The 16,075-nt window shown below is 42.9% G+C and overlaps 1 protein-coding gene across 2 annotated transcripts in view; it reads left to right on the top strand.

Moving 5' to 3' along the window:
- Positions 1 to 16,075, top strand: part of CDH13 (cadherin 13) — a 744,241-nt gene that overhangs the window by 637,666 nt on the left and 90,500 nt on the right. Inside the window, exon 9 of one of the 2 annotated variants that reach the window (XM_025208638.1) lies at positions 8,532 to 8,639. The exons of the other annotated variant lie outside the window; for it this stretch is intronic. Within the exon in view, the coding sequence (XP_025064423.1) occupies positions 8,532 to 8,570 (39 nt within the window). The 3' untranslated portion in view covers positions 8,571 to 8,639. Of the gene's footprint in view, positions 1 to 8,531; positions 8,640 to 16,075 lie in introns of those variants that run through there. 2 annotated transcript variants of the gene reach the window in all.

Consider the following 16,075-nt stretch of genomic DNA (forward strand, 5'->3'; position numbering starts at 1 on the left):
GGATCAGACATAGCCAGTAGAAATTCATTGCTTTCAGAAGATTAAACACTTAAGCGTGCAGTCTAGATCCATTTGCTGTGTTAGTGGGAAGCCGGGAAGGATGGATTACAGAAGCAGCTCATAGCTTCTGACATCTGACTTCAGCTTCTTTCCCATCTTTGTCGGGTTGTCAGTGTTTTTCATTTCCCTTTTCCATATGTGGCCTATATCAGTTGATCAATGAAGCAATACAGGAACAACTAATCAATTTGAAAGTCTCCTTTCCCTGGTAACAATTGTATGCTTAACATTACCTCATCCTTGTAATTAAGGGTACATTTAATGATACCGCCAACTGGACTTTTTAAGCAAACATGACAGTTGCTATTGAAGCCTTAATTTATCATTTCCCATGGGTGATCTGTTTTGAAAAGCAAAACACTGGATTTAAAAGGTGATAACTGCTGCAGCCTGTCTTGTTTATATCTTAAATGTGCATGCCATTATCATCTGTGTGAAGCATAATATCAGCACAGAAGCAATGAGCTACTTGTGTCTCCCTTTGAATACTTTGCATGTCCCCTGTTGGCATTATCAGCGGATATGAGACAAGGGGGATCGGCAGTGTTCCTTGAAGACCCCAGCAAATATTGCTATGCGTTTCTATCTACAACTGCAGCCGAGGCAAAAGCACCTTGTTTGCTATGAAAAGATTTACTTCAAACAAAAGTAGTAATCTGCAATTGTCTACGAGCACAAAAAGACTAGGCTATAGTCAGCAGATATAAATCCTGTCAGCTGTATGTTGTGCAGCAGCATTCGTTATTCGAGAATAGTAAAGCATTGTGTCAACAGCCTTACCCAGAGAGTTATCTGTGTTACATGGTCAAGATACTGTAAGATCTTTCCTGGACTAATTTGCAACAGGTCAAGAAGCACCGAGTCTCCACTTTGAAATGCCAAAAGTCTGGCCTGTAGATCGGAGCTCTTTTACGCTACGCATTTATTTTTCTTAAATTCATAAAGTATGGGCTGCATTACAAATGTTAATGCTACTATTATAGGATCATAATTTAAAAATACCAGTGTTCTCAAAGGGCTGCAGCAGCGTGTCATTTTCCTGCTTTATTAAAACGAATGAACAGATGTACAATTTATTTCTGCTGAACTATCATCTAAATTCATAAGCTATTTCTCATGTGTCTGAAATCCATGTTGGTTTCCCATTTTCTTTGCCTCAGAAAAGAAAAAAAAAATTACACTCTCCCATTTATCACTCTGGGGATATAAACGAGAAGTATACTCTCCACTTCATTCACTTTAGGCTAATATCCTCAACCCAATTTAAATCCCATCTCTTCAAGGCTATTCAGCAAAAGCCAAGCACTGGAACACCCCGGGTCTGATCGGAAAGCTCCCCGACCATCTGTGTTCAAGACTGACAGGTTGAGTCGCACGAGACTTATTGCTCCATCCAACAGAATGGGGTGGGACCCCATTGCATTTCCTCTTTTAGGTCACCCTATGTCAAGCTCTGGAAGACCACATAATAACACGGCTGTTTTCTCAGTGGCCAATTTGGAAAAGCCAAGGAAAGGGCAAATAACATTGTGTCAAGTGGCAAGGAGGAAGTGCATCCTAAGTGGTGTGGCTCAATTTACAGCTAATAGGAATAGCGGTGATTGACTTGGATCATTCGTGGTGGCATATTTTATTTATATAGTGCTCGAGTGCCGGTCACATGCTAGGCGCCTGGTAGAAATACAGAAGCAAAACCCCACACAGATTATAAGGACTGAAAATCACGGCAGCTTAAAGTGCACAACATGAACACAATGCCAGGGGAAAAATTAGTATAAAAATTCCAGCCTGCTTACTGTCAGCATATTACCATTCTTATTTTTTGGCAAGGTTTTCTGGGAACGTAAGGGCAATATTTTGTACTCACTCCATGTGAGGAATAAGTCTATAATATGCCCTGGGGTTCTGGCAGCATTTCTTTTGCAAACCCTATTTCTAAGGGTTTATGTTATAAGAGAGCCGTAAAAATGCATGGCAGGCTTCGAGTTTGAATGCAGAGCCTGGAAACTTTTTTTTTTTTTTTAATATTATAAAAAATTGCTTTGGCAAGGCAAAAGGAGAACAAAATGTCAAGCAATGTGCCTTATGCATTCAAGAACTGCTCTGCAGCTTAAACACAGCTTTGCCAATGCCCCTGTGCGGGACAGTTCAGGAATATCACCTAGTATTTTTCTCGGTTTTTAAAGAAACATACAAAGATGAACACGGTTCCATTGAGAGGAGAGAATTTTACACCTCTACAATAACTGCTTTCCATCCAGAAGTCCCGTCATGTTGATTGGTGGTCTGTGAATGGCTGAGACAGCTCAGTAATCTGTTGAGAAAGATAGGCCCCGATCCAGTAGCTTTAGATACACGCCCAGTGAAATCAATGGGATGGCCCATGTGCTCAGAATAATGTACATCCTTAACTGCTTTGCTGGTAAAGGGCCATTGCTTGCAGAAAGTCCAAAAAGAAGTCCATTCCAAAGCAAATTTTTCAGGGGAGGAGAAAAAGGGATCTTGGGAAATATCCCAACCCAAAACACATGTTTGACAACTTGACTTCATTTAGTAGGGCTTGTAGATGTGCCTATCAGCCTTGGAAATCCATGCAATAATGTTCTGGCGGCTTAGTTAACTGCCTCTCAAATATTTATGTGTTGTCTTTGAAGTTTTGATGTGCAGCGGCAGATGAAATACTTGCCCCTACTTTTTTCTTGTAGCAGTTACACAATCATTGGACTGATACTACTGCCTATCACACTGCCTGATTTTGCCTCATTCCTTCCTTGGACTTCCACGTCTGTCCCTCTGTACCTATGGTTTGTGTCTAGAGTTCAGTTTCAAATTTGTGTAGGACTAATAAGACTTGTTTTATGCTGTAAATGTCATCTTGTGTGCACAAAAACGTATAGGCCTCAACATTTCTAGTTTGGCATTAGTGGGTTAGAAGATGACTTGTGAAGAGCTCTGGAAGTATTGATGTTTTGGGGTGCAACCTCACTTCAACATTTTTCCTTCACAGATGTCTAAGAACCATCCTTTAGGATAGTGCAGCATGTTCCCTAGCATATCCAGGGAGCTTTGCCTCTTTCTTCTTTGTTACCTCCCACTGTTTCTGAGGTCACATCTACCCACAGGAATGATGTATAGAAGCTGTTAATGTGCTAAACATGCCGCAGGAACTGTAATTGCAGCTGGCAAAAAGAGATACAGGAATTCCCTCCCCAGCCCAGCACCTCTCTTTGCAGTGGCAAGTCCCAAACTGTCCCAAACTGAACAGTTTGGGAGTCCTATTTCCATTTCCCTGCAATTGTGACCTGAGATATTGATTGCTTTTATTTTTCAGTTGTTACTGTACATTCTCATGGCACTAGAGAGCACTGTCAGCTGAGAAAGAAAATATCAAATGCATAATGTTATCATATACCATGTCCATCTTTCATCAGTACTTGGGAAAGTGAGTGAACTGCTGCAGCCAACCTTGCTTCTTTAATGGGCAGCACCTAATCCTTCATCAAAAGATTTCCAAATTTGAGGGGCCTGAGATCCAGACCCATGTTCTGGGGCTCCATCCAATCTCTTGAATATGTATCAGCATGAAACTATTTTATTAGTGGCAATCCAAGCTGTGAGCTTCATGAAAGACAGTGAACATGTGATGATAAATGACAACTGGCATAACACTGTGGAAAGGGGATTTTTTATTAAGGAGTCGGTTCTCTTTTCTCAGTAAGGTTCTCTCTTTCTGCCTTCATCACCACGTTGCCTGAGCATCTTCCAGTGGTGCATTTGGTGACATAACCATCCATCACATGTGGTTTGTTCTTCCATTCCTCTTCCCAGAAGAAGAAAATATGTAGTGGTTTAGTTTGGTTTTGGTAGCGTGACTTGTGTGCTCGTTTTCTTCTGTCCATGTCGTTTTAAATTTAATTAAATGAGATAGGTGATTTAGTTTGTTTTATTTTTTTTATATGAACAGGCTAAGGATATTTCATACTCATGAAAGTGAAAAGTTATCACTATTCGCTAGAAACTTGTGTGGAACAAGCAGACATGCTGCAATCTTCTCTCTGTCTCTTTGCTAATGCAGCTAACTCCTGACCTGCAAATACATTGCAATTCCAGTTCCAGGCTCCTCTTGAGCTGTGGGAGTCTGGCAGCTGTGTCATACTTTGTGCTCTGGGCAATATACACATGGGTTGGTATGAGGTCCATCAAATTTCTAGTCACTTCACAATGAGATTCATTAGGGCTAGGGACAGAATTTACACACAAACTGGTTTAAGTCATCAGAAACTGGTTTAAACCTGTATCAGAATGGAAGTTCAGTGCACATAAACCAGGTCCAAAATGGCCAAAACTGGTTTAAGATAAACCTGGTTGAATGTAGTATCAGACTTAAATGATCTGGGTCAAACCAGTTTAGGAAACTTCTGTCCCAGGCTCCTTCCTCATTCAAGTTGAATCACAGTCCTGAGCACGCTTTCCAGCCCCAAGCTAGGCTGTGTTGTCTGCTGCAGGAGGGAAGGGTTAAAGTGAGAAGGCAGAGCATGCCCCACCCACCTCCCCAGGCAAACCCCGGCTGGGGCCGAGGAGGGGGAGTTAAACTTCCCTTCCCCTCAGTACAGAGTTGATCTCCCCTGCTAAAAAATTTAGTGCTGGCTGTGACTGTGGACTACAAATCTCAGAGTCACCTGGAAGCAGGAAGAGGAAATGATGAGCAACCCTGCAGAGTCCTGCTGCTGTGATTTTGGACTGCAACTCCCAGAGATGTTGGGGACAGCAGGAAGAGGAAGTGAACACACAGCCCATGCTGGCTATGTGCCAGAGAGCCATGCTTTAGTGCCCCTTGGCTTCTGGCTTGAGTGACTGCAGGCATGTGGCTGCATTTCCTGAATCAAAAGTAAATGTCTGTCCAGTTGTTTCTTAGTTTAATCTTTGCAGCTTAGACTAAACTGCAAAGACTGAAACGATTCACCCTCGGGCTTTTTGACTGTCTGTACTTAGCCTAGAAGACTATTTTACAAGCATATAGTACTCTTCTTTCCTGAACAGCCCCAAACAGTCTATAAATTAGGTCCATCTCCACTGCCAAAGGCAAGTAGAAATTACAGCTTTCTGCAGCTGGGCATAAAGGATAATTTATTTCCAAGGAGAGTAGCAGGCAGTGCTTCTACTGCCATCCACCCTCAGTGATTCCACCCAGGACAGTAGCTTTAATTTGGTTCAGCACCTCCAGATGCTCTCCAGTCCACAACAGCTCTCCCACATCAACATCTTCTTTTAGTCAGCACTGAAATGTTTTGGGCTGCTTAGCCAAAGAAGGACATTCGAAGAGCCACTACAAGCAGCCCAACTGTGATTTGGCATGCTAGAGTCTCCAGGCCTTGACTGGAGGGGCCAAACTCTGTGAATGTGGCCTTATCTATTTCTAACTATCCATAATATGCATCCCACCATAATAGTCATCACTCACAGTTAAAATACAGCCATCTCTGTGTTGGGAAGTATTAATCGGTATATTAGCAGTGGCAATATTATCCAAGCTGTGCTGTCAGGGAAACACAGCTCAGAGAAACCTTATGTATTGACAGACACGGCTTAATTCCACGTGAAAATTCCCGAGCTGCTGGCCATTCGCATGAGAAATGTCATGGAATCTTAAGGACCAAAAATAGCTAGTGGCTGTTTTACATCTCCTCTGAAGCACAGCACTTGCTACAACATGGCACACAAGTGCAGTGCCAGAGCCCTTAATGAGCTTTCCAACCCACATCCAAATAGGAACTGAACTGCCAAGACTTCTTAAATTGTGGCTGTTGGAATAGTATATGTCCCTGTTATTGATTAAAATCCCTTAGCTCCAGAGACATTTAAAATGCGGCTCAAAAGAACAATAAAACATCTGCAATAGGCAAGAGACCCTGCAATCATAGGAGAATGGACAGGATGAACTAATATGTCCTTTCCAAGCCCTTTCCAGAAAGAACACAACTTTGCTATTAAGGCGCTATTTTTTTCTCCCAGTGAGACAGCTCCTCCTCCTCCTATCCCCCTTTCCCAAAGCTCCTGGTTTCATGAGTGAAAATATGACAAGTAATTGAAGTTGAAAACCCCAGCAGAATATTAAATTAGAAATTAAGCTGAAATGCTCATCAGTTGAGGCACAGGAATTCTGCACAAATTTTCTAATGGGGCGATAGTGCAATTGGAATACATTTTTCCCTAACTGCTTCAGTAACCAAATTGATTGAATTAAACGTGCTCTGTGGTGCTAGCTAACCTTTGACCCCTGGCTACTTAGAATAATCAGGAGGCTAATCATCCTGGCATGAGCTGAGCTCCAAAAGATCAGCTGCGCTGTAGGGTTCGGATAGCCTACTCTGGCATTAATCAGTATGTCATCAGGGTTTGATTATAAATCCTAAAGATCAGGAGACGAATACAGCACGGTTTAATTTGCTAAAAATTATATATCTACATATTAACCATTGAGTTGAGCATCTGAAAATTATTGCTTTGTTAGTGAGCATTGAAGTCAGGTGCTGGTGCTTTGAAACATCCCACAGCTCGGTAATAAATGTAATGATCAGCATCAGCACAAAAGTAGCATTAGCCAGATTAAAAAAGATTTTGTTCTAACCTCAAATAGATTTTTTTTTTTTCCTGTTGGGGTTTACAGCTCCATTGAAATCATTCCTCATGTTTCACCTATCTCATTATGAGCTTATTCAGAGGGAAGAAATAGTATATTTTTCAGCCTACCTGCTAACGACAGCACTATTTTCTCTTCCAAAGGGGAAAAGAGTTGCTGGCTGCAGTGTATCATATAGCTATACACAGAAATAAAGTGATATTTATTGTCCCTTAAAATGATTTGCCATACAACTGGAAGACTCATTTTTTTAGGTGGGACTATGTCTTAGGATCCAATTAATTAATTAGTGCTGTTTGTTCCATGCCTTTTTGGGGGGGGGGGGGCGGAGTTCAGCATGTAGTTCTCTGAGGGGATATGTATCTTTTAGTATTCTTTCAGGTACATGCAACTGGAGAAAGGGGAGAGCTATTAAAGGAGCAATAGCACAGAGCAGTGGTTTTCAACCTGTGGTCCATGGGTCCCTGGGGATCCACAGACTGTCTCTAAGGGGTCAGCAAAAGATGGCTATGATCAATCAGAAGTATGTGAATAGTGACACATCATTCAAAGGAATCTGAATCTCCATTTGAACTTTCCAAAGGGGTCCACAAATGAAAAAAAGGTTAAAAACCAATGGTATAGAGGATAGGGGTGTGCAAAATGGGCTGTATTCAATTTGGATTTGGATTCGGCCCGAATTGGGGCTAGTGATTCGATTCATTGATTCGGATAACTGTCCCCAATTCAATTCGGCCACAGGGGGTGGCGTGACCAGCCATGGGGGGATCCTGGGTGCCCCCCCCAGACCCAGGAGACACTAGTCACCAAGCTGAGGTGGGGAGGGAGGAGGGGGCAGCCCCTAGTGCACTCCCTGACAGACCCGGAAGTGGACTGGAAGTGCTTCTGGTTCACTTCTGGGTCTGCTGCTGAGTGCACTGGGGAGCCCCCCACGCTCCTGTGTAAATATCTGCCCCAGCATCACAGCATTCATGAGTCACCTGGTACCTTGAGATATGTAAAAAAAAAAAAAAAACATTTTAAGCTGTATTGATATCCGAATCACTGAATCTTTCTGAATCTCTCCAAATCAATTCCGAATGTTCCCATTCTATTCGGAGAGATTACAGGGTCTCCTGATTCAATTTGGATTCGGAGATTTGGCCACCAAATCTCCACCGAATCGAAACAGGGACCAAAGCTTTGCACAGCCCTAATAGAAAATTAGTTAAGAAGAAAAAGCTTCATTTGAAAACTATGGTGGAACCCTTCACTGATGTGAATTGGCTTTGGTGAGGTGTAACATCCTGCCAGTGCCTGACCTACCAGGATAATATTCACTGCGATGAGCAGATGTTGACAATCCTACAAACTGGTGAAGATAAGGAGCATTTGTGCAAAGGCAGCAGTCTTTCACTTATGGGCTGGCTAGATTTTAATGTGAACTATGTAAGCCTCCTCTTTCTTCTTCTTTGTTAATCAAGGAAGCACACCGCTGGTTATTTTTTTTCCATCCACAGCAAAAGATGTGCAGCTAAGGTGAGGTGGAAGCTTTGTTCAACTAGCTTGTGTGTAGAGTGCTAGGAAAATGTAAATGACAGGCAAGGGAACAAAAGTACGTCGAATGCTCCCTCTCCAGGCACTCTAAGGAGGAAATGGTAACAGAAAGGTCACTCAGAAAAAAACATTGCATTCTTCTTTTTTTTCAAAATATTTTTATTTCAAATACAAATGAAATATGATTTTGGGTGCGTAGTGGGGAAGGGAGAATATAGGTCCCATTTAAACAAAGAGGAGAGAATCCATTTAACATATTTTTACTTCCTTTCTGACCTTCCTTTCTTCTACTCAGCCTCCTAAAGGAGCATTCATCCACTCTCTGATTCGATGACTCCTCACCATAGCTTTTGCCATCTACATTTAATTCTTGCACCTTCAAATCATTCAGCCACAAGAAAACTCCTCCAAAACTCTCCTTTGAAAACCCCTACTACAGTGGCACACTAGAAAGCTCAGATCACGCTGAATATATAAGGTCAGTGAGGCTTCATTACTTCTATCATTTCTTCTCCTTCTTGACTTCAGGAAGATGGTTGAGTGCCAAACCCCATAGTTTATATCATCCCTCTAAGATTGAGAGCAATGTGTTCTCCTAAATGTTGGAGATGAAATAAAAACTTCCCTACTACAGGAGGAAAAGCACAGAAAGGAAAGAGAGCATTTAGCATGGATCCTCTTCGTTTATCTTACACTGATTCACCTTATATTGCAACACGTTGGTATACTGGTACTATTTCATTGAATTTTGTGCAGTAGAGTTATGCTAGATATATGATAGAAGTTCATCTTCCAATTTGAAAAATCATATTCTATATATTTCATTCATTATGTTGTAGAATGAAAGGCTACTTTTTGTCTAAAAAAAAGAGTTATATTTAGAAGGCTTGAAATATTTGACTTTACAGCCAACATTTTGTTCTACCTACCCTATTTCCCTTGGAAAACTGATTATGAGTCGAGGTTTGAGATATCTATATCTATATCATTAGGGGTGTGCGAAGCAGGCCCTATTTGATTCAGATTCGGCCTGAATAAGGGACAGTGATTTGATTTGGATCACTGTCCCTGATTCGATTTGGTCGAATCCAAATCTGAAAATTCGATGCTGATTCAGATAATCAGCAGTTTGGACATTGACACACCCTTAAAAGTTTTTTTCTACATACCTTGAGGTAGCAGGCACAGCTTGTGAACCCTGCAATGTTGGGGCGCATGGAGCGTCCCACAGGAGTATGGGGGCGCCCTCCACATGCTTGTTGGCAAACCGGAAGTGGACCAGAAGTACTTCCGGTTCAGTGATCAGCCACAGGGGGCCCCTGGGTGCTCCCCCCGCCAACCCAGGAGGCACCAGTCGCCGAGCCGGGGGAACGTGGGGGGCCCCTGGCGTGCTCCCTGGTAGATCTGGAAGTAGACCAGAAGCGCTTCTGGTCCACTTCCGGGTCTGCTGCCAAGTGTGCTGCGGAGTCCCCTGTGCTTCTGTGGGACACTCCATCTGCCCCAGCACTGCAGCATCCATGAGCCCCTGCTACCTAGAGTTATGTAGAAAAAACTTTTAAAGCTGTCTCTATGTCCAAATCTCTCTGAAATGATTTGGAGGGTTCTGATTCAATTTAGAGAGATTCAAGGGTCCTCTGATTTGATTTGAAGATTTGGCCACTGAATCGGGCCAAATCAACACTGAATCAAATCAGGGACTAAAGCTTTGCACAGCCCTACTATCTATCAATCTAGATAGATAGATAGATATATATACTTAATCCAGACAAATATTGCATCATTACATATAAAACTACCCATAAGCTTTCATCTGTACCTCCTGCCTCCAATAGCACAGTATGAAACCTTGGATAGCTCTTAGCTGATTCCAGAAAGAGTTTTCACAGTGGGCCAAATTCAAGCAGCTATCTGCCGGAGGGCTTGTAAATCTAGGACATCATACCCACAGTAGCTGGCAACTTCAGAAATGCCAGAAGCTTGGGGAATTGCTTAAATTCCATGAATAAAATATTCTAGAGATGCAAGTTGAGATGCATCTATGGTGCTGATAGGCAACACGCACTATGGACCAAAGGAAAAAGGTTAACTATTGTTGAAACATCTGCTGTTGGCAGCATAGATTGTGATCAGCTGCAGGTTGGCACAGCATATAACTCTCTTTGTTGGAAGAATAGTTCTTCTGAATTTGGGATGTGCTCTCAGGGCAAGAGACAAAATTTTAGATAGGGTTGCATATGTTTTGTATCTCAGTCCTCAGCTTCTTTCTAGCAGGTACTCCAAGGACACTGCCCTGGGGAATGTCTCATTTATACTGTGATTTTTCCCCTGTGGTAGGGCTTTGCATGGTTAAAATACAGTTTAGCCTTAGAGCGTCAAAGGTTCCAAAATAATGTTTGTTACTGTGTTCCTCAAACTATATAACATATATAAAAAGCCCAAGGTTGTACTACATGATTCTCTTGGATTTTGCAGGTTATAATGCACTTTGGGGAAAAGTGATAAAGCATGATTCATTCCCATCTACACTCTAGGGTCAAGCCACTTTACCTTGTGTTTTAAACCTGTGTAAAAGGGAGCCAGAGGATCCTGTTATTTTAAGGGGAGAAGCAGCATCAGTGTGGTTCCTTTGGTTGGAGGAAACACTACACTTGATGAGCTGGCAGCAGGGTCATAGGCAACCAGGGGGGAAAACCCAGAGGCTATGAGTATCTATTGCAGGGCTAGGTGCTCTGCAGTAGGACAGATCCCTGCTATAAGCAGCCAGGGCACTGCTAAAGCAGTCCCAACAGCAGTAGGAACCACAGAGGGACTAGCTGTCAGGATCTAATGGTAAATTCCTGCAGGTAGCTGGGAACCACCTTACCAGAAGGGGAAGGGCTTGGGAGGTATAAACCCAGGGCCTGTGCCAAGGCAGCAAGTATGGCCCTGCAGGATGCAGCAGGAAGAGGTCTGCAGTGAGATGGCAGTTGTCAGCTGACGGGTTGAGCTCCTGCTATGCCTGAGAACAGCAAGTAAGGAGCTGAGCGCTTGCAGGGGACTAAGATACCAGGATGAGTAGGGTTTTGTTGTTCAGTCAGTGGCTCCTAGTTTTAGTTATATCCAGGGTGCTTACGTTTTTTTTTTTTTCTTTGAGTTTAACCAATGGATTAGATTGTGAATAGAAGGGGAGGTCGGAGGTCACATATTGCCAGAGGGCACAAGAGGGCTTGTGCCTGTCCAGGGCAGGGGCACAAGCTGTGGTGGTGCTCAAGGGGCATGAGGAGGGTTTGAGCTCCGCCAAGGGCTGGGCTCGAGGTGCAGGCAGGCAGGGGTCGAGAGGGCCAAAGCCTAGGCTAGAGGGAGAAAAAAAGAAGAGAGGTGGCCTGAGGCCAAGAAGGCTAGATCCAGGGCCCAAGAGTGGCAGTAGGGCCAGGGGTCCAGCACCTGAGAAGAGGCAGAGACAGGGCCAGTGACCCAAAACCTGATAGGGTAAGACAGGGGCTGGAGCCCAGAAGCCAGGTTCAATACATTGGCCTGAGGCAAAGGAGATCAGCAAGAGAAAAGGGAAGGAGGCCAAGGCCTGAAGTGTAGAGGCTTAAAGTGGCTGAAAATTGGCTTGGAGACAAAGTGCCCCACCTAAGTATTAACCGGTAACAGTTGCAAGGCATGGGCATGGCTGCAGGGGAGGTTAGAGACCATGAATAGCCTTAGGCAACAGGTGTGCTGGGGGCACAGATGGGCCTATTCCCTTAATGATTAGGGAACAGGATTGCAACCAGCGGGCTCTGGGAGAGACCCACTAGCCGAGACATAGACAGGGGCTTGATCTGGAACCAGAGGGCAGCCTCCCTTATCACCCATCAACTAGTGACATCAGTGCATGGCAGGCAGGAGAAAAGTGGAGGGTACCCAGGGAGCCGGAGCACAGTAGGAGTCTTGAGACCACCATGGGACATCCTGTCCATCCCTGGGATTCGGTCCTGTTACACCCTGTTTTTAAGACAGTTGGGTGCCACAACCTTGCGACAGTTAACATCCATCTGGGATCTAGATCTGAAGGACCACCAGACCTGTCTTTGTTCTGTAAGGCTGTAAAATCTTTCCTTATTCCTTATTCATTCTAAATATAGAGGTAAATGTTGCCATGGTTTTTTAAAAGCAACCTTGGAATAGCTTAACTTTGGGACAGGTTGCCAAAGCAAGTATTCAATAGGGTCTTTACATTGAGATGCTATATCCTTCAAAAATATGCATTGCTTTAACCATAAATTGTTGGATCTGCTACCTGAATCACGGCGTAATATTCTAGAGCCAAGTCAGACTAGTTAATTGACAGTTGTGCCATTTGGCCTCAAAAATCTGTCGAGTATTTGACCCATTATCAGTGCTGACAGGTATACGATCCCTTTAGACCATGCAAATGCTACTCAAGTAAAAACATTAGTCATGATTTTTTCCCCCTATTTTGATTTCCATGGAAGGCATTACAGTGTTACAGGAGATTCAGGGTCAGTGTGTCCAATGCTTACCCTTTGCTTTAAGGCTAGGTATGGACATTCAAAAGGCCCAAGGCAGAATTGAGCTTAATTATGCAGTTTTCTGTAAGTAGTGCAGATTTAGATAACGAGCGAACAGAACACATGTTCGCTCTTTGGGTGGGAGGGGAAAATCTTAGACTGCGTTCTGCCATTTTTAAACCAGTCTATGTGTGCCAAACATCTATTATAGTTATAGACCGATTTTTTTTTATTATTATTATTATTTTTGTGCTGGGTGTAGACTGGTTTCCAATCACTTACACCAGTAAAAGTGTAATATCTGTACCTGGCCTATGTGTGTTAGTAGAGAGCACAAATATATGTGAATATGTTTAAGATTGATTAGGAAAGAGTTAAAGAAAATTCTGAAAAATCATCTTTCCATCAGGTAATAATTTCCTTCTTAGGTATGAGTGAACATCAGCTTGAAATTTTTGTTCTTTACCAGCCATGTGGAAATAATTGGTCTCCTATGTTTTGTAAGAGTACATTTTTTGGCACTTTATTTTCTATACAAAGCTGTCCATAATCATAGTCCATTTGAAGTCTGACAACATATTTAATAACATATTTGAATGTACAATCCTTGCCCATTAGTGTTCAAACTGTAAAGCAGGGAGAGCGTGTTGGTTGTATGTTTTTAAAAAATGGAATTCAATAAATATTTAAATTTGGGACTTAGTGGGGTCTTACTGTTGACCATAGCAGTAGTTACATGGTTCATCTTATCCCACTGGAGTGTCAGCTGAGAAACTTTGCTTCCTGGCCACACTCAGAATGATTCTTTCATTTGCTTTTCTTTCATTAACCTGGCATTGGTGCCCCTCCAGTAAAATGTCATATTCATATGTATATAAAACAGATGCTAGAAGTTCCCTTCTCTGGATTCAGGCAAACCATCAAAAACATAAACTCCACAATAAAAAAAAAAAAAATTAAATGCATCTAATCACCTAAGTCCACTGCAAATGTCCCTTGCTTTCCCACCTCCCTCATAATCAATGGCATCAGCATGGACACTCTGTCATTATCCATAGCCGGGAGGGGATCATCGACCAAGGCCACTGCAGTAGTTTTCTTTTAACACCCCTAAATCTCCCAGTCCTTCCATTAAATTGACTGTCCTCTGCTATAATATGCAGCCCACAATCAACCTGATCAATGAGCTTTTGCTGTCACAGATTGGATTCGACCTTTATCTGCCATTCAAACAGAGATGCTCAGACAGGAACAAAATCCTCCATTCAGTGGCTGGGAGGCATAAGTGATCTGGAGAGCATCTTTAGCCCCTATGCAGGTCTCTTCCCCAGCCCCCTGCATATCTGAGCAGTGACCATCCTAGTAAATTAGTTCATGCACCGACGTGAGGTTCTGGATCTCAGGACGGTGATCCAAACAGAACCCAACTGAATCAGTTTGATGTATTTGGCACTGATCCACTTGCATTGCGTCTCTTGGACATAAGGACTTGCTTAAAGGTCTTTCACGAAAGCGGATGACTTCTTGACAACCTTGTTCATATTACTAGGATAACATCATTAGCCTAGTCACGTGTCTGTTTTTTCAACAGCACAAAACACTGAAGTGTTTCACACACAAAAAACCAACACAGTACTAAGAAGATTGGAGAGAATTAAAGAGTTCTCTCCATCTCACAGAAGCATAACTTAGATTTGCATGAAGAAGATCTGCTCAGGTCCCTTCCGACCCTACAAACTATGAACTATGAACTATAAATGAGAGCTGATGTGTGTCTGCTGGTGGAGGAGTAGCCCTGGAAAACCTTTTTGCTACAATTTGAAAAAAGCCCACCTCAGTTCTTTCCATTGAAAAAAAGACATTGAGCATCTCAGGAACACCCTTGGGTTGCCATTGGGTGGGATAGAGAGAGATGACCACGAGTTAGTCAGGTTTATTTAAATACAGCAAAAATGTTCTCATAAATTTGAAAAGTAGACACCAGTCTAGACCCTAGGCAATGCTGACATGATTTAATAGGGGACCGGTTGTAGTTTGCTCTTTCAAGGTAGGTCAGAACATCGTTTTCTCTTAGTCTTTTTTTTTTCCTAGCAAACTAAAATGGCGATGGGTGGATGGGGAAGATTTTCTGATAAATAAGACGTGTGTTCTTATTTCTGTGAGATTTTTGCAACATGACATCATGAAGTTGCCTTCAGCTAGAACCCAGTAACCCCTTCTGTCCTCAACCTACTTGCATACCTAGCACTTTGCAATGAGATGCTCGTGTGATCTCATGAACGTTGTGGCCATTTCATTTTATTTTAGAAAAAAATGGGATGGACTTTGCATTGATAGATGGAAGGGTGAGGACCTAAGGAAAGAGCAGCCATGTGTCCATTTTATATCAGAGGCAGTAGAAATGATGTACCTCTTTCATTTCACTCCTCAAATTTCTCTGGTACATGTGAGGATTTACACTGGAAGTAACATGCAATGAGGCAAGCATTCAACGCCTGATTAATAGATAATTGAACTCTCTTTCTGTGTATGCTCTGCGAGGCCTACAGGGCTGAGGAGCAGTTAAGGTCAAGTGTGAACACAAGTTCAGTAGATAAAACCCAAACCACACAAAGCATAGCTTGAAAAACTTCCAAAGCCATGGTGTAGCAGTCTGGGAATATGCCACCTCTTGTTCTAGTAGCGCCCACGCATCCCATGTAGCCCTTCCATTTTCAGGTGTGTGCGCAAATTAAAAGGAGGGAAAAGAAAACTGACTCTAAAGAGGTGCTGAGTCCTCTTGTGGAAGTCTAAGCAGAGATGGCCATTGAGGAGCTGGGGGGAAGCTAAAATCTCTGCGATCCACAGGAGGGAGAGAGCAAATGCGCCGGGCAGGGCTGTCCTACATAGCAGCACTTGCCTGTCCCAAGAGGCAGCTTTGGAAGGAGGAAGATGATGCTCAATTTTTTGGCCTTCTTTTACCGGTACCCTGTCCCCACTCTTCCCAGGCTAGAATCCAGTCCTCCCCCAAGAGAAGTCTCAGAGGGACCCAGGGCAAGGGATAGCATGGTGCCAGAGAGGTGATTTATCTCCTTGCCTTGTGGACTAATGGGCATCTGCACATAAGGGAGCGTTTCATTCATGGGGCTGGGGAACAGACTGATGGATACCTATTTTTCCCTTGTTATGTTGTTAGTAATCCTTAAAGATAGCTTTTCCTGGGCAGTTGACAGGCAGCCAAACAAGATAAAGGCATGTCCTACCCTGGTTTTTTTTATCACTCAGACATATGGTATCAGCAATATAAAAGTGGCTTGGGGTTTTTAAATAAACAGGGACAAGTTTGGCTCTTTAGCTCCTGCTG

Source organism: Alligator sinensis, unplaced genomic scaffold, assembly GCF_000455745.1.
Source record: "Alligator sinensis unplaced genomic scaffold, ASM45574v1 scaffold119_2, whole genome shotgun sequence".
Classification (NCBI taxonomy): Eukaryota; Metazoa; Chordata; order Crocodylia; family Alligatoridae; genus Alligator; species Alligator sinensis.